The sequence below is a fragment of the Mus musculus genome, chromosome 7 (assembly GCF_000001635.26).
Source record: "Mus musculus strain C57BL/6J chromosome 7, GRCm38.p6 C57BL/6J".
Lineage (NCBI taxonomy): Eukaryota > Metazoa > Chordata > Mammalia > Rodentia > Muridae > Mus > Mus musculus.
The window spans coordinates 67,566,467-67,586,232 of NC_000073.6; the positions used below are offsets into that span (position 1 = coordinate 67,566,467).

Sequence of the window (19,766 nt, forward strand, 5' to 3'; positions counted from 1 at the left end):
ATGCTTACGTGGTAGGTCCTTTACTGGGTAAGCCAGTCCCGCAGCTCCCGCTTTATCATTCTTGATATTGAAAGGGTTTATAATGAAAGTGATTTAAACTAATAACTTTAATATTTTCAAAAACTTAAAGTTATTTATAGTGGTGCCACCTAGAAATCAACACAGGACTGTACTCACAGTTACAACAGGCTCGCTCCCCTGGGGATGCTTCAGACTCCTCCCCTTTTCAGCGGGGTCTCCTAACCACACCTCTTTGGCCCTGCTCCACCCCTTCCCTGAAGGTAGCCACCACTCTGTAAACCCATTTCCTTAATGCCTCCTAGCAATCCTAACGTCGCAACTGTTGGCCACTGTTTTCCTTTATGCTAAATATGCAATTCCTTAAAACTTTTCAGCCACGAGGATCTTGAAGACAACTTTGCTGCTGCCACAGTCATTATTGAGACCAAGCATAGAAATAACATCTGGTGCCAATTTCAAAGAAAAACAGCAAGTCCCCTTTAAATAGTCATTCATGGGTGAGCACTGACCTAACCTAGAATTTAAATGGAATGGGAAGGAAGCCACCCACTCCAGGCCATCCCAGTGGCCACACAGAGTCAATAACAAGGCTTGCTATTTTCAAGGCTGGCTCTTTCCGGTGCCACTAAAAACAGCTCAAACTTAAGCTCCGTCTGCATCCCAGGCTAAGAAGAACATGCAGAGAAATAAAAGCCAACATTTCAATGCCAGGTTCCTTCTCTGCACAACACATTTCTCTCTCAGTCATTCACATCTTATAGTACAGTTTTAGAAGGTATTTCTTGGCTATCTAGATATGAATAGGCTAAAACTGCTTGTTAACTGCTATGTATTATCAGCAATTAAACTTTGGGCTATTTACTTAGTTATTAGTACCTTTAATTTGCTGTAAGCAAACAAATATCTGTTTAAAAAAGAGAATAACCCTTACCTCTGGAGATCAATTACATAACTATATACAATGTACCAGATAATTCAATTCAGCAACACAAGGCAGGAAAAGAAGCATTTCTAATTTCTGCTTATCATACTATAAAATATTCTCAATGGACACTCACTCTGCATATAATCAAATTTGTGATTTTATGGTTGACATCTTATTACAGAAACAACTTTAAACACATTATATGTGTTTTGTGTCTAACAGGGAAAAGGACTCTTAAGAGCCATGTGTCTTTCAGAAACTCAGTAGTACTTTTCTTGGAAAAAATTGAAACATACACATGTATAAAGCACAAAGTGAGCATGTGTGTACATACATGCACACACACGAAAGCACACAACCCCCCACATACACAAGCACAATACACATAAAACAACCACAAAACCAGCTCAGGGATAACTGATGTATTAATGCACCTAAAAGTAAAATTCCACCGCCAGGCGTGGTGGCGCACGCCTTTAATCCCAGCACTTGGGAGGCAGAGGCAGGCGGATTTCTGAGTTCGAGGCCAGCCTGGTCTACAGAGTGAGTTCCAGGATAGCCAGGACTGCACAGAGAAACCCTGTCTCAAATAAACCAAACCAAACCAAACCAAACAAAACAAAAAGTAAAATTCCAAGGCTTAACAGTATGCAATCACCAACTCTGCAGCCTCTTAGACCTTGCTTGTAACAACTAGGATCAGGCCTGAGATACATTCTAAAAGTCATTTTTTAAAAGGCAGAAGTCGTGTATCTTAATCTGTTTCTCTGACAGAGAAAGTCCTCGGACCTCAATTACTGTACAGCTGCATGTCACTCAACCAGGGTATTGTCCAAGAAATGAATCACAGGCAATTTGTCATCTGAATAGCATAAACTGCAAGGGCACAAGGCTAGATGGTTTCGTCTGTATGCACACATACATGTATGGCAGCCTAGGGCATCTGGACCACAAACCTATGCACCATGTACTGTGCTGAATGCTGGTGGCAATGGCAACACAACGGCAACAGCTACAATGTCACTATGTGCTAGGAAAACATCACTTCCTTATCTTCTGATGTCTATGAGTCCATCACTGGCTGAACTTACTTTATGTAGTATATGATTATACCTGCATTTTTAAAAATCAGAACTGATTACTCTGTATATTAAGTAACCTGCCTAAAAATAGCCTGGTTTCCTACATGTGGTAGAATCATGCTTACTGACCAGATAGGGCCAAAAGAAAACAGAAGTAATGCTGGAGCTGAAAAGATTGTTCAGTGGGTAAAGCCCCTGTCACTAAGCCCAGTGTCCTACATTTAATTCCTAGGATATACACGATGGAAGGAGTGACTGAAATCCTACAAGCTGTCCTCTGGCCTAAACACATGCACACATACACAAGTAAGCAAGCTAAACATTTTTTAAATCAAGAAAAACATTCTCAGGGCTTGAGAGATGAGATGGCTCAGCGGTTAAGAGCACTGACTGCTCTTCCAAAGGTCCTGAGTTCAAATCCCAGCAACCACATGGTGGATCACAACCATCTGTAATGAGACCTGGTGCCCTCTTCAGGGATGTCTGAAGACAGCTACAGTGTACTTATGTATAATAAACAAATAAATCTTAAAAACAAGCCAACAAACAAAACAAGAGCCTCTGGAATGCTTAAAAAAAGGAGAGAGAGAAAGAAAAACATTCTCATCTATCATCTAAAACACACTAAGGTAACTTGATACGGTGTACACTAATTTAAATAAAAATAAAAATAAAACTCATCTAGCCACTAAGTTTATTCCTATTATCTAATTAATGTCTGGACAAATCCTACGCAGAGCATATATATTACCTATCAGTTTAGAGATTCAGTCTCAGTATTTTAATTATGTGGTATGTGTGTCTAATTACGTATGTGTATGTCTAGATGTAGCTATGTGTCTGTGAGTACAGGTGCCCCATGGAGACCAGGGGCATCAGATTCCAGCCGCTGGAGTTACAAGTAATTGTGAGCTAATGACGTGGTACTGAGAACTGGACTTGAGTCCTCTAGAATAACATGTGCCACCTTGCTAGCCCTGTAAAGTTGTTTTTAAATCACCAGAGAAGGACAGGAAAGGAAGGAAAGCTCCCAACTAATTAAAAAAATACAGAAACCAATTGTGCTAGGACTACAAACCAACCAAACCAATGAGGCAGTGACAATGACATAAGGGATTCCTAAGCATGCTGAAATGCACTAAAATCGTCACCTAACATAATCAATGCTTAGAGTTCCTCAAAGCTAATACAGATAAAATCAATCATCCACAGTAAGGTGTAGACGACAGTAGATGGTAAAATAACTGAGGCCATTCACATAGAAACCAGGAAGAAAACGTGAGGCTACTGTCCCGTGCGTGTGCCCTGCTGTCTGAGAGACCCACCTAACCTAAGAGTAAACTGCAATGGGATGAACGTGCATGTTTGATAAGACTGCATCTTCTCTACACGACAGCAAGGTAACCTTAGATGTACAACAGAACCCAGAAAAGTAGTCATTTGTAAAGATATCTTAGACATAAGAAAGACCTAACAATACTTATCTCGGTATCATAGTGACTTGCTAGAAACAAACAAAATTCCAATTCGCATTACCAAAAAACTCAAGCTTTATATTAACAAATTCATAAAATCTTACTGAAAACTTTAAACAAAATCTCAAAAATACCATTTTTGGACAGCAAAAGTCAAATAAAAAAGCAAGCCTAAAGTTAATATGCAATTCTTTTTGGAGTGGATGTGAGATTTGTTACTGAACATGTTTGACAGAGTACAAGAGAGCACTGTGGAAGCCTTCAGAAACACAGGGTCTGCCAATTCGTCTACAGGACTGAGACTAGGGATATATTTGACCCTGCAGTCTCCAGGAATGAGCTGCTTCTAGTGAACACGGCTTCATGTTCATCTGCATTAAACTTAGTGAGGCCTCGCTTTTTCCAGATGTAGATATTTCTGGCAGCCAGAGAACTTGTCTCCACATAGAGCCTCAATCATGTTTCTTATCCTGCAGCTTGGTGCCAATGGACACAATGGCCTGGCTGATGTAACTCCTTCCCAAAGGTACCACAGGTATCTGCCTGGAGCCTAGACTGGGGCAGCATTGAGATCAGAAACTTGAATAACTGCCAGAAAATTGTCTCCAAGGTCCCTCTGTGCAGCCTACATAGGCACCAAGCTGCATACAGTCCCAAGGTAGCTGCAGTCTGTGATCAGTGCACGCCAAGCCCATGGGGAAAGGGACCTACTTGGTCAGCTTAATCGGCTGCAAAGTGATTCCAATTATTTTCAAATGGGTGAAGATTTAAAAGGTGTGTTCTCTATTGAAAAAAATCCCCCAAAAGTATGAGAAAGAAAGATACTAAAGAGTTTGAGTAAGATATAATAGACAAAGACATCTTTCAGTGTGAATATAAACAGCACTAAATACAGCAGTCTCTACATCTGTAGGGCGCATCAATCAGAACTGGAAGCTTAGGAGCAGCTGGAACCCGAGGAGTCACGCAAACCACGGAAGAGTATGGAGGAAGCGAGGAGACACACATCTGTTTGGGGGACTCTGGAAAATTCTAGGTTTGGGGTCAGGTAAGAAAAGCCAGGTGCTAACAGCAAGCTCTGCTACAGTGTGACAGGAGACCAGAGGTGCTGTGGTTTAAGCGGCGGCGTGGAAGCCACTACAGTTTTGGTTCAGCCAGACCAGGCACCTGTTAATTACCCTGAGAGCGAACCTGAGCACTAGAGAAAGCCCCAACACAAGAGCCACGCCCCAGGATAAGACCTCCTTCCACTCACCCTGACGAAGCCAGAAGGCAGCTCTGAGGAGGGACTGAGGGAGCAGTTAAACCCTGCTGACTTAAAGTTGGAAATATCCCAGGATTTTCACACGCAGTTGCATAGCAATCACATACTTAATTGTGGACCAGAAGCACAAGGTAGAAATACAGTGAAAAGCTGAAGACTCCTATCAAAATGAGACAGGTACTCAGATTATCAGGTTACTGAAGGGGTTAAACAAGATTTAAAAAAATATAAAAACATTACTGGATACCAAGACTCAGTTTCATAAACGAAGTTACCTGCAGAAAAAGACTCAGCGTATGCACAAGAACACACATGTCATACAGCACCTATCCTTACCAAGTAAGACAACCAGGCATAACTGAGCGGCAGGACAGAACCAGGGTCAGCATGCTGGGGAGGAACACAAACTCACCGAGAGTTCCCAAATGTACCAGCCACACTGCTAACTAATATCACAGCCCTTAGTGTCAAAGCAAAACAACAAGAAACCCAGAAAGAACAAAATTCCCTAAACAAATGAAAACTAGACATACATTAAACAAAAACAACAACAACAACAACAACAACAACCACAAAACCCAGGACAATATGGCCCACAGTCAGAGGCTGAATTAATAAGTCACTAGAACCTGTCCTAGACATAAACTAGGCATACTGAACACTGAATACCCCTAGTCATGCAAATGGAGGGCCTGCCAGGACAGGCTACCACTTTATACAACCACAAGGAGCTTGTTGTACATCACAGCTTTAGCATGCACAGGTTTGTCATCACTGAGAATTAATACCAGAAAGCACAATGAAAAAAAAAAACAATCATTTATGTATTGTATAAATACAGTGATGTATAACTTTAAAGTAAAAATCAAATCAGTGGGACTGGAGAAATGGCTCAGTTGAGAGCACTTGCTGCTGTTGATCTAGGTTCAGTTCCCAATACATAAAATTCCACTTACAGAGGATCCAATACCCTTTCCTGGCCAAAAAAAAAAAAAAAGTATCCCTGCATACATGCAGTACACAGGTACACACACACACACGCACACAGATACACACAGATACTCACATTTTAAAAAATTAGCAATTAAGAAGACCTATTAACAAAGTACCTTGGAGCTAAGATGAAAGGATGGACCATCCAGAGACTGCCCCACCCAGGGGTCCATCCCATAATCAGCCATCAAACGCAGACACTATTGTATACGCCAGAAAGATTTTGCTGAAAGGACCCTGATATAGATGTCTCTTGTGAGGCTACGTCAGTACCTGGCAAATACAGAAGTGGATGCTCACAGTCATCTATAGGATGGCACACAGGCCCCCAATGGAGAAGCCAGAGAAAGCACCCAAGGAGCTGAAGGGGTCTGCAACAGTATAGATGGAACAACAATATGAACTAACCAGTACCCCCAGAGCTTGTATCTCTAGCTGCATATGTAGCAGAAGATGGTCTAGTCGGCCATCATTGGGAAGAGAGGCCCCTTGGTCTAGCAAACTTTATATGCCCCAGTACAGGGGAACGCCAGAGCCAAGAAGTGGGAGTGGGTGGGTAGGGGAGCAGAGTGAGGGGAGGGTATAGGGGACTTTTGGGATAGCATTTGAAATGTAAATAAAGAAAATATCTAATAAAAAATTGAAAAAAACCCAAAGTACCATATTTATGAAAGATAATTATTTACAGGGCTGTCTTAAAATCAAACATAGCTACATATATGAAATCTGAGAAGCATAAGAAACCATTTGACTCAATTGTGTCTAAGTGTCAAGCTTATCAATAAATCCCAGTTAAAAATGTTTAGGTTAAAAGATACTACTTTAATTAAGAAAACCCCCTGTGCACATGGGACAGCCGACAGAGACAGGAGCCTAGCACAGCAGCCCTCTGAGAGGCTCTACCCCGCGGCTGACTGAGACAGATGCAGAGACCCAAAGACAAACACTGGACAGTGGTCAGGGACGCCTATGGATGAGTAAGGGGAAGGATTGAAGGCCCTCAAGGAGGTGGCAACCCCACAGGAAGACCAACAGTGTCAAGTAACCTGGACCCCTGGGAGTTCCCAGAGACTGAGTCTCACCAACCAAACAGCACACACAGGCCGGTCAGAGGCCCCACTCCCACCCCCGCACATTGGTAGCAGAAGGATGCTGTGTCTAGCCTCAGTGGGAGAGAATGGGGCTAATCCTGCAGAGACTTGATGCCCAGGGAGATGGAGGACTGCCCTCTCAGAGGTGAAGGGGAGGAGGTCGTCACCATTTAGGGGTATAAATAAATAAATAAGAAAACCACCCATTCTGATATTTTCCTGGTATTTTGTATATGATTACTCACTAGATCCCTACTCAGGACTCCTAAAAATAAGTTACTTCCCAGACACTGAGTATCTAACCAAATAATTTGGTTTTTAAAGTACCTGGCAAAATGCCACTGAGAATGTTGCAGGAAAAACCAAACCAAAACAATAAAACCTGCAAAACTAGAAAGTGCTTTCAATGGCAGCCGTAAGTAACTGCAACCGAGAGATGGCTCAGCTCTCTTCTTCAGATATGTTCTCTTTGAACTTTAAAAGCAGTTATTCTAAAACTTAGCTTGGTTATTATTACTTTGTATCAGTACATGGACGTTTCCTTGGAAAAGCTCTTTATCTCCTTCATTCTTCAAGACTCACAGAGACCACATTCATGGGTTCTCGTTTGTATTTTATTTTAGTGGTTGTCTATTGCAGATTTCTTCTAGGTCTGACTTTTTCCTCTGTATGGGGGTAGCACAAAGGAATTTCCAGGCTTTGACTTGCAGGAGACACTAAGTGCTCGCTGTTGGCACAAAACCATTATAATCTGTCTCAAGATATAGCGCAGCATCACAGGCAAGAAAACTTCTTTATTTCACTCCTTACAGACGCGAACTAAAAGCAACCCATGTTCTGTCTTCTGAAAAGAGTATTACAATGCTACTACTTTTATCTCACCTTCATAAACCAGGGAGATGTTTTAAGGAGAATGTATTTAGTGTATATACAATATTACCAATTTGGGTCATTTTGTTTTATTTCTTTGAAGTTTCCATAAGTAACTCCTTGGAAAATAGAGGAGTTGATGGTCCCTCCTGACTATAAACCACTTAAATATACAGGATTAAAAATCCTCCAGGGGCTACTGTGGGGAAGAGTGTTTGCTGTTCAAGCATGACATCCCGAATCAAATCCCCAACATCCATATAAAAACTAAGTGTGGCTGGGTATGTGTCCCCTCTAGCCCCATGCTACGCAGGGCAGAGACTGGATGATTACTGTGGTTTACAGGTCACCTGACTCATTCCAGGTTAAGTGATGACCCTGACTCAAGGCAGTCAAGTGGGAAGTAATACAACAAGATGCTGTTCCCCCACCTTCACATGTGTGGACTTCCACTATTTTACACACACACACACATGCACACGCACACACTCTCTCTCTCTTTATAAAGACTCAACAGGAAACTCATGTTAGCAGTATCTGTAGGAAAACTACAGCTTCTGCATTTGCATATGGATCTTAATTCAAAGTGACAGGGCTCTACTTTTCTGACTACTGTTTAGAATTAACACTGCAGAAAGAAAGAAATATTCAGCGATGACACCAAAGGTATGATGAAATACTATGGAGAGATGTAAACATTTAAACTTTTCTATGCTGCATCAACTTTTACTTCTAAGCTCATTTTGGACATTTATAATAAAAATTAATTACATTTTATTTATTTTATATTTATATGAGTATACTGTCACTATCTTCAGACCATTCTAGATGATTGTGAGCCACCATGTGGTTTGCTGGGAATTGAACTTAGGACCTCTAGAAGATCAGCCAGTGCTCTTAACCACTGAGCCATCTCTCCATCCCCAATTAGTTATGTTATTTTTTTAAAGATTTATTTATTTATTTATTATACATAAGTACACTGTAGCTGTCCTCAGACACACCAGAAGAGGGCGTCAGATCTCATTATGGGTGGTTGTGAGCCACCATGTGGTTTCTGGGATTTGAACTCATGACCTTCGGAAGAGCAGTCAGTGCTCTTACCCGCTGAGCCATCTCACCAGCCCTAATTATGTTATTATAACAGTACCTCACACATTTTGAGATTCAAAAAAAAAAAAAAAAAAAAGAAAGAGGGGGGGAAAAAAAGGTAAACACCTGTTACACTGTTTTGCTTTGTTTTGTTTTTTAAAAACTTGGTTTCATTTACCTAAGACTGATAACTCAGAAATTTATTAAAATTCTAAACACTGGAATATTTAATAGCTCAGCTCATTGAAACTCAATCTAACAAAGACTAAACAATTTACTAAATGTATGTATTTATTTAGTTGATTCAAACCCATACTTCTGAGGGTCTTACAAGTTCTGTTATTATAAAATAGAAAAATTTTAAGTTTGTATAGTTTGTATCAAATGTATTACAGAAATTTGTAATGTGCTTCTAATGATAATGCATAAAAATGTATTTATTTAGATTTCTATTTAATTTTCCTAGCCATTAAAAAAAATCCCTTCATGGGACTATATTTGGCAAAACAAACAAACAAACAAACAAACAAACAACCCTAGTCCCTATGTATCAGAGTTCAATGCTTTACTGTGGTCTGTAGATATTTCCTCTGAACTGTACTAAGAGAGCTTTTAAGAACTAAATCCCAGGAGGTAAGGACCATGGACTAAAGTGACCAAGGAACTGTGTGTATAGAAAGGATGGCGGGAGTCGCACACAGGCACTCATTTCCCACATTTACCCTAGGCTTGACTCATCCTATCCTATGAACTAACAGTCCAGTAGAACATGAGAATTAAATCAAACTAGGCGGCCATGCATATCTTTAATCCCAGCACTTGGGACACAGAGGCAGACAATCTCTGAATTTGAGTCCAGCCTGGTCTACAGAGTGAGTTCCAGGACAACCAGGGCTACACAGAGAAACCCTGTCTCAAAAAATGAAACAAATCAACAACAACAAAAATTCAATCAAAACAGAATTCAAAAAAGCAACCTAGGAAAAAGAACTCAAACATGCTAATCTGGAATTGCTGTATTAATTTTATCCAAGGTTGGTGAGGACAGGCACCGTGGAGTTCACGGAGCGGTACGTGAGGCATGCTTTCCTGAGAACAGCCTCACCAACACCAGCGAGGTCAATGCGCTCAGGTTCTGAAGGGTTTGGGAGAAATTCACATCCTACGAGTCTAACTTGCACTTACAGGGCAGTTACCAAGTCAAACAGCGAGCAGGCTCCTAGGAGGTTTTAGAAAATGCTGACAGTCAACATTGTAAGAGACACCTCCTCCATCCGCTCCTTCAGAGCTTAACATTTAAATCATACTTTTATATTCCTCTTCTTTCCTTCTAAAATTCTTTTTAAAAGATAAATCCATTTTATTTTAGGGGTGAGTATTTTGCCTGCGTGTCTGTGCATGCTTGGTGCCCTCAGAGACCAAAAGAGGGCACCAGATCCCCTAGAGCTGGAGTTACAGATGACTGTGAACCCACACATGGGCTCATACTTGAACTTGGGACTCTCAAAGACTAAAAGGTGCTCTTAACTACTGAGCTTTCTCCAGCCCCTCTAATCTGATTTTCATACAAGAAAGACAGTCTATCTGTACTCTACTAAAAGCAAATGAGAATGGGACACTACCCCTGAGTTTGTGTTGACATTGTCACTATGATAATTGTGCATGTGCTATCTGTGAGGCCCTGGTTATAACCTTAGACTGTGAGCATCACACAAATACCACCTCCCTCTAGGCAAGTACCATTCAGTCTCTCTGGCTCATATTTCCAAACCAACAGTAGTAGTAATTAAAAAGTTTACTCAACATATAGAATAAGCCATGCTCATAACCCCCCCCCCTTAAATCCTTCCATAAAAATACGACTTTTATTATTTCTAGACAAGGGTTTGCACCACAGAAACTCTTCATAATGCAAGCCACAGTCACCCAACGAAACTAAAGAAAACGTCACTCTGGTTTGAAAAGACTGGACAAAACCACATACAACCAATGTCAAGACAATTGTGACACTTCCTCTGTATCCATATTTTAAATAAGCAAAACAATACACGTGGCAGATGTCCTTCTGAGTAGCTATAAGTGTAACAAATATTATTTGTCCCGGTTTGCTTTAGACATGTATGTAGCCCAGGCTGGCCCACGCTGACCTACTCAGGCCTTAACCTACTAAACTACTTAAAGTGCTCAAGTGCTGGGGTTATAGGTGTGTGCAACCATACCACATATGAGATTATTTTTATATACCCTTAAGTTTAGAAACATATCAAGGGGGCTACATTAAAAAAAAAAAAGCTTACTGGATGAAACCGTATAAAAGTAGAATTAAAATGTGTTATGGTTTATGGAAAACATGGGTTAGTTCTATAAGTAGTTCTGTAGAAAAGTGCTAATTTTTTTTAATCCAAGTTTTTACTTGTGATACTTTTTTGTTGCAAATTAACATTTTAAAACGAGGGGTCTCACCAGTGAGAAAGAGATTGGCAGAAGAAGAAGATGGTGTTCCTGGCATGCTTACTGTGTGGTCAGGGTTTGATATGAACAGGGCATAAGATATTTTCTTATTCATGAACAGGATCATAGTTGGTACTTAACAAACTTCTACCACAGGCTTTAGATAGATTCAAACCTTTCTACATGTTCGCTTTCATTAATTACCAGGTAACAACAGCTATTCTGTGTTAACTGTTGGGAAAGTTTAAATGATATGATTGGTTTAAAGCATATGGACTTATATCTGCATGTGAATCTGCAATTATCTCAAAATTAAAAATTAATTTTCAAAAGGCCCACAGAATGCCAGTAGCAGTATGGGCATATGCTCCTGTAATCTGTTCCCATCATAAACGTTTAGACTTGCTTAGGAAACTGGAAATTCATAAAGCCTACAGTTCAAAAGTAAGAAAACCCACTAGGCTCAGTGGTTCAAAAGTGGATGCTCAGCATCAGAGATACAGAACAGCAGCTCACAGTGTAATAAACTGTACAGCAAACGCACATTTCCGCTGTCAGCGCCGTTGTCTGCCTAATACTCTGGTCCTCTCCGCTATACTGCAAATAACTACTCAGCACTGAAATTACAATCTGCTCTCCTAGCAATTGGTACAATAATTGCATGTGCACTAGTTTGAATCAATACCCTATTACAAAATCTATTGTTTTCATTCTCTAAAGTTGAAAATCTATATAAACAAACTCATCTTAGCTTTTATTATCTTATTCCTTTGCATTAATGAAAACAAAACTGATGTTAAAGTCCTAAGTAAGGAAAACTCAAAATGTGGAGCTGTACGCATATTGTATTGTTTTCTAGGGAAGTTATAATTAGAGCTTTACATTTCACTTTGATTATATGTTTAGAAATGAATCTACAAGAATGGAAAATTTAGTTGTCCTGAAGGAACCACATTTTGGAAAATTCCAGATATATAAAAGAAAGATTAATAAAGCTATGTTTTCACTGAGAATAACTGGTTAATGAATGACAAGCAGAAAGCTTGCTTCAGCTTCTTCTCAAGAGAAACAGACACTAGAAAACCCCAAAGAAACCCTCGGTGAAAAGAAGCTGCTTCCATATCTGATGGAACATGAACACTGGCAAGTTCCTGCCAGTGGCACACGAGAACTAAGCATGGGAACTAGTGCCACAAAATTCTGGACAAAAACTGGTTTGTACAGCTCCGCAGACTCCTTAGCTGTTTAAAATAACTACTTAAGCAAACAGCTTGGGGATACTTTACAAGTCTAGCAGCCCAGAACACGAGGAACGCAATGTGCTTTCTGCACCAAAAGCAAGCATAAAACATTGCACAACTAATTAAAAACAAGACAAACGACCTCACCACCAAACCCATGGAAAGCAACCCAACGTACACAACAACTTAGAAATGTTTGTTTGAACACAAGGGCACCCAAGTTCAAAAACAAAACAAAACAAAACAAAACAAAACAAAACAACCATACTAATAGCTTCAATCACATACACATTAACCTCCCACAGTGATAGTGACTGTGACTAACAGTGCAGTCTCACCAACAGACAGACTGTCCAGACAAAACTAAACAGAAAGGCTGGAGCTAACTGGCCAACAGGTAACTTATAAAACCTTTTACCCAAATACAAAAGAATATGACTTATTCTCAGAAGCTCATAGGACTTTCTCCAAAATTGACCACAAACTTGGACACAGAGGAAGTCTCATCAGATACAAGAAAACTGAATTAACACCCTGCATCCTAACTGACCGCTACAGATGGATTAAAGCTTGATATGAACAACAAAAGAAATAACAGAAAGCTTACAAACTCATGAAAAACTGAGCAACTCACTGAGTGAAAAAATGGATCAAGAATGAAGTCAAGCAGGATTATGCAAACTTTCTAGAGTTAAATGAGAATGAAAACACAACATACCCAAACTTATAGGACATGGTGAAGATGGTTCTTTAAGAGGCAAGTTCATAGCGCTAAGTGCCTACATGGAAAAATTGGAGAGATCTCATATTAGTAATTTAATAGCCCACCTCTAGATCAAAAAGAAGAAATAACACCCAAAAGAAGCAGATAGTAAGAAATACTTAAACTCAGATCTGATATCAATTAAATGGAAACAAACAAAATACAAAGAATCAATGAAACAAAGAGTTGGTTCTTTGAGAACCAACAAAGCCTTAGCCAAATTACCTAAAGGCAGAGAGAGAAGATCCAAAAACACAAAATCGAGGCAAAAGGGAGACTCATAAAGACATACTTAAAAACCTGTACTCCGCCAAATCAGAAAATCTCAAACCAAGATAAGATGAAGAAGACCTATAACTCCTCATAAAATTAAAAACTGTAATTAAAAGTCACCCAACCAAAGAGAGTTCAGGCCTAGATGATTTTAGTACAGAATTCTACCAGACTCACAAACTAGAGTTAATGTCAATACTCCTCCATTATCCCACAAAATAGAAACAAAATTAGTATTGCCTGATTCATTATATGAGGCTATAGTTACCCTGATACCTAAGCCACATAAAGACCCAACAAGGAAAGAGAATTAAAGACTGGTTCCCTTTGTTAGCATAGATGCCAAAAGTCTCAAGAAAAAACTGGCAAACTGAATCCAAGAACACACCAAAAAGTCATCTACTATGACCAAATAGGCTTCATTCCACAGATACAGGGATGGTTCAACATACAAAAGTCGGTAACTGTAACCCACCATGCAAACAATCTGAAAGCCAAAGGCCACATGATTATCTCATTAGATGCATAAAAGATCTTTGACAAAAATTCAACACCCCTTCATAATAAAAGTCCTGGAGAGTAGAAATACAAGGGTGTGATGGTTTGGATAGGTATGACCCCCATAGATTCATGTGTTTGAATACTTGGCCAATGGCACTACTAGGGGGTGTGGCCTTGTTGGAGAAAGTGCTTCACTGTGGATTTGGACTTTGAGATGTTCTATGTTCTTAGCATGGCCAGCGAAACTCTCAGTTCCTTCTCCAGCCCCATGTCTGCCTGGACGCTACTATGCTTCCCACCATGAAGATAATGGACCAAATATCTCTGAAACTATAAGCCAGCTCCAGTGAAATGTTTTCCTTTGTAAGTATTGCCTTGGTCATGGTGTTTCTTCACAGCAATGAAACCCTAACTACGACAACAAAGGGAAATACCTCAATATAACAAAGGCAATTTACAGCAAGCTCATAGCCAACATCAACTTAAAAGGAGAGAAACTCAAAGAAATTCCATTAAAATGAGGAACGAGACAAGGTTGCCCACTCTCTCCATATCTATTCAATATAGCACTTGAAGTCTTAGCTAGAGCAATGAGAAAACTAAAGGAGATGAAGGCAACACATACTGAAAAGTATGAAATTACAGTGTCTTTATTTGCAGATGATAGATAGTATACATAAGTGACTCTTAAAAATTCTACTGGGGACCTCCTACACCTGATAAACAATTTCATCAAAGTAGCTAGATTAAAATATTAACTCACAAAAATCAGTAGCCCTCCCTGCAAATGACAAACGAACTGAGAAAGAAATCAGGGAAATAATACCTTTCACAATAGCCTCAAAAATTATAAAATATCTTGGAGTAACTCTAACCAAGCAGGCGAAAGACTTGTATGACAAAAACTTTAAGGCATTGACAAAAGAAACTGAAAAAGATATCAGAAAACGAAAAAAAAAAAAAATCCCATGTTTACAGGTTGGTAGGATGAACATAGTAAAAATGATCACCCTATCAAAAGCAATAAAGTCAACAAAATCCCCATCAAAATCCCACACAGCTCTTCACAGAACCTGAAAGGACCACTTTAGGTCTCCCATGGAAACACAAAAGATCCAGGATAGATAAAATACTCCTGAATGATAAAGATCTGCAGGAGGTATCAACATTCCTAATTTCAAATTGTACTACAGAGCTACAATAATAAAAACAGCATAATATTGACACCAAGATAGACACACTGAGCAATGGAATTAAAAACACAGAAAGAAGTCCACATACCTGTGGTCCCCCAAGTTTCAATAAAGAAGCTGGAAATACACACCAGGGGAAAAAAAAAGACAACATTCTCACCAAATGGTGCTGGTCAAACGAGACGAGCACATGCAGGAGAATGCACACAGGCCCACTTAGAACCTTGCATGGAACTCAGTTCCAAATGACCAAAAACCTTAGCATAGGCCAGATACACTGAATCTGATAGAAGACAAAGAGGGGGATACCCTTGATTGCATTAGCACAGGAGAAGACTTTATGAATAGAGCCCTGATAGCACAATCACTAAAGCCAAAAGCCTACTAATAAATGGGACCTCAGGAAACTGAAAGATTTCTGCAAGGCAAAGGACACCATCATTCGGACAGAGACAGCCTACAGAACAGGAAAAGCCATTTACCAACTAACTACACTTCTGAAAGAAGGCTAAATATCCAAAATACATAAAGAACTCAAAAAACTGGACATCAAGAAAACAACCCAATTAAAAATGGTATACAGCTAAAAATAGAGAAATTGCAAAAGAGGAAACACAAATGGCTGAAAAGCACTTAAAGGAATGTTCAATATCCTTAGCCGTCAGGGAAATGCAAATCAAAACTACTTTGAGATTTCATCTTACACAAACAGAATGGTAAGATCAATAAAACAAAAAGCTCATGCTTGCGAGGTCATGGAGTAGGGGAAACATCTCTCCATTGCTAGTAGGAGTGCAAACTTGTACAGCCATTATGGAAATCAGTGTGCTGGTTCCTCAGGAAGGTAGCAATCAAGCTACCTCAAGAACTGGCTATACCTCTTTTAAGCCCAAAGGATGTTTAATCCTACTACAAAGTCACTTGCTCAACTATATTTATTACTGTGCCAGATATTGAAAACCACCTAGATGCCTGTCAACGGATGAATGGATGAAGAAAATGTGGTACATTTATACAATTCAATATTACTAAGCCATTAAAATAAAACAAAACAAAATCAAAGCTGGGCAGTGATGGCCCACACCTTTAATCCCAGGACTCAGAAAGCAGAGGCAGGTGAGGCTAGCCTGCTCTTACAGAGCAAGTCTCAAGAAAGCAAGAGCTACACAGAAATCCTGTCTTGAAAAGACAAACAAACAAACAAACAAACAAAAACCAGGACAACAACAATCAAAAAAGCTAGGAAAAAAAAATCATCCTGAGGGAGGTAACTCAGATCCAGAAATACAAATGTGGTATGTTTTTGCTTATATATAGATGTTAGCTGTTATATCATTGATAAACAAACTATAATCCATATAACCACAGAATTTAGGAAGACAGAAGGGACTAGGAGCAGGGAGGGAGCCCCTTAGAAAGCAGAAATAGAATAGGTAGCTATGGATAGACAGGGAGGGGGAGGGAAGACGGGGATAAGGGAGAGAATATGGAGTAACAGCTAAAACTAAGGGTCATTTGAAGGGTTGTATGGAAACATAATACAGTAGAGGCTTCCCACACACACATACATACACACACACACACATACACACAAACACATGCATGCTCTAAATAGAATGTCTCCCCAAACAACAGGGGAAACAGACTTCCAACTGGACCTCTCTCATAACCAAATGAAGGTTGCAGTGCCAAGAATGGATTATATCTAATCAAACTGTTGTCCAAAGAAGTTCCAATGGGCACCCCAAACAACCCAGGCTACTGCCAAGGCTCTCCATAAACTAAGGATGAGGCCCTACTGCTGCAGAGCACACTCACAGAACTTATCCATAAAGTAAGGATGAGGCCCTCCTGCTGCAGAGCACACTCACAGAACTTATTCATAAACTAAGGATGAGGCCCTCCTGCTGCAGAGCACACTCACAGAACTTACTGGAAAATGGAGAAATCAAGCTGGAGCCTGCCTAGAGTTCTCACTCCTGTATGCTAGTATTCATGAAACTAGAAGGTGGAGAAATAAAAACACCAACCCAGCCACAACCCCTTCAATCTGTAAGAGCGACCTGCCAGCAAGATATGCTGCTGTGACAGCCAAACAAAACACGTAAGAGTAACCAACCAATGTCTGAGGAGCCAAGGCAACTGCGAGAGATGGACGCCATACCCAACGCTGCCTGAATGGCCAAGAACAAGAAACTAAACAGGCAGGGACGAGGGGAAAACCAGATAGGGAGCCGCTAGAGGAAAGTGGTGATTAGAGAGGCACAAGGTCTTTGTGCTTAGAGACAAGCACTAGGAAACCAGGAATGTTAACATGCAGGTCTGTCTCTTCAATAGAGGAAACAATACCCATTTCCCTTTAGAAGGCTGGGAATGGATGTTGATAATGGCCTGGTGATCTGTGCTAAGTGCCAGGCCACAGCCAAACTCCCCATAGTGTTTATCCCAGACTCTTCTTCCCTAGACCTTTATCTTGAGCACTGTTTCTCAGTCAATAGAACCCATCCCTAGGGAAGATGTCACATGTACTTTGTAGCTTGGTGACGTCTATGATGACCTCTAGAGCACACTAGACCCCTAGACCCTTCCCTATGCCCTTAAGTTATAGCATCCACTCTTCTTTTTTTTTTTAAAGAAAAGATTTATTTTATTTATTTTATGTGAGTACACTGTAGCTGTCTTCAGACACACCAGAAGAGGGCATCAAATCCCATTACAGATGGTTGTGAGCCACCATGTGATTGCTGGGAATTGAACTCAGGACCACTGGAAGAGCAGTAGGTGCTCTTAACTGCTGAGCCATCTCTGCAGCCCTAGCATCCTCTCTTTTGTCAGAGGTCACATGTACTTTGCAAATGAGTTTTGAAGTAGTCACACCTTTAGCTTTATTGTGATAACTGTCACCAGGAAACCATTTTCCAAAGTTGTACTGTACTTAAATATGTCTGAGGTAAATTGCCTGGTGTCAGACTCTCCAAGTTTGAACCAACAAAGACTGTGGAGTCGTGCTGAGCTTCCTTCTTGCCTCACTCAGACTGTTACTCTGGCCATGGCATTGGCAAAGACATTCTGCTACACTAATGGACATGTGCCTTGCTCAGCTACCATCTAGAAGCTTCCTCCTGCAGCATTATGGGAATAAATACAGAGACTAACAGCCAGACATGCAGAGAGTAAGAGACCTTGGAACCTCAGTCCTAAATGGTTCATCTCCATCAAATCCCTCCCTTCAGGCCTCAGGGAACACACCCAAACTCATAGGGACTATGGCAGTATGCATGGGGCCAGTACAGGTCTGTACCAGATGACATCTCAGAGCTGAAAGGAAAAGTAAACACAAGGGATTCTGGGAATCCCTAACCCAGAAGTTATCTCCAATTGACAGCCACTTGCAAATGAAAAATTAATGTTCTCTAAGAAATCTCACTGGAAAAACAAGTCCCATGCCAAGCAGTAGATGGCCAGCACAAAATGAACTTGGCAGCATTTTTGGAGGTTTCTGTGTTAATGATGTTAAGCCAGAACGGTTTTTTTTCATGCTTTGGTTTTCCGCCTCTATATTGCAGATCCTCAGTATATATATTATGGTTTCCCATTTAGGGTTTTTATGGATTCCAGAGTGTGCAAATGTGTGTATCTCTGCATCTATAGAATTTTTTGTGCTTTTTGTTTCTTTTCTCTTTGTTTTGTTTTTATTGTTTTTGTTGTTGTTTCATTTTGTTTTTGAAACAGGGTCTCTATGCAGTCTTCTCTGTCCTGGAACTATGCAGACCAGGCTGGTCTCAAACTCAAAGATCTACCTGCCTCTGCCTCCTGAGTAGTTTGTAAAGGTGTGTGCCACCATGTCCAGTGGTTCCTTTTCTTATTTGGTCATTTTTTCATATTCCAGTTTGCTTTTTATTCATCTTATTTTATTATTATTCCATAGATGCCTATTTATTTTCTAAGGAGAGACAGAAAAGATGGAGATCTGGATGGGAGAGGAGGTGAGAAGGAACTGTAGAAGTAGGGGGAGGAAAAACTGTACCTAATATATCATATGGGAAAAATCCATTTTTAATTTAAAAGCAAGAAAAATGGGGGGGGGCAGTAGCTGGACAGTGGTGGCACGTACCTTTAATCCCTGCACACAGAAAGCAGAGAGGCGAGTGGATGTCTGTAAGTTTGGGTCCAGCCTGGTTGACAGGGGTTCCAGGACAGCCAAGGTTACACAGAGAAACCCTGTCTCAGGGGTGGGTGGGTGACTGGGGGTGGTAGAATGTTTGCTTAAGCACCTGTAAGCCTCCATGCAGGAAAGCAGTGTGGGTTCATTCCAGTTTGGGAGGCTCCTCTATAGAACATCAGGATGCCAATAGCTAGCTGCCAGAGAAGGCACTCCTCACTATTTGGTCAGGAGATACAACTTTCCAGTCATGCCAGCTAAAGTGGCAAACCTTATAGGAAAAGAAAATGTCAACTAAGCATTCTACGTCTAGCAAAACTGTTCTTCAAAATAAAGCTAAGGGGCCTGTGACATGGCTCAGTGGGTGAG

At 40.4% G+C, this 19,766-nt stretch overlaps 1 protein-coding gene and 1 non-coding gene across 7 annotated transcripts in view; both read right to left on the minus strand.

Moving 5' to 3' along the window:
* The window catches only part of Lrrc28 (leucine rich repeat containing 28), a 131,927-nt gene that overhangs the window by 53,057 nt on the left and 59,104 nt on the right, over positions 1-19,766 (minus strand). The window contains exon 1 of one of the 6 annotated variants that reach the window (XM_006541133.2): positions 13,224-13,287. The exons of the other annotated variants lie outside the window; for them this stretch is intronic. Coding sequence (XP_006541196.2) covers positions 13,224-13,272 — 49 coding nt within the window. The 5' untranslated portion in view covers positions 13,273-13,287. Of the gene's footprint in view, positions 1-13,223; positions 13,288-19,766 lie in introns of those variants that run through there. 6 annotated transcript variants of the gene reach the window in all.
* Gm23233 lies at positions 4,101-4,237 on the minus strand. The gene has a single exon (XR_003947150.1). It is a non-coding gene; the product is annotated as a small nucleolar RNA SNORA70 (small nucleolar RNA).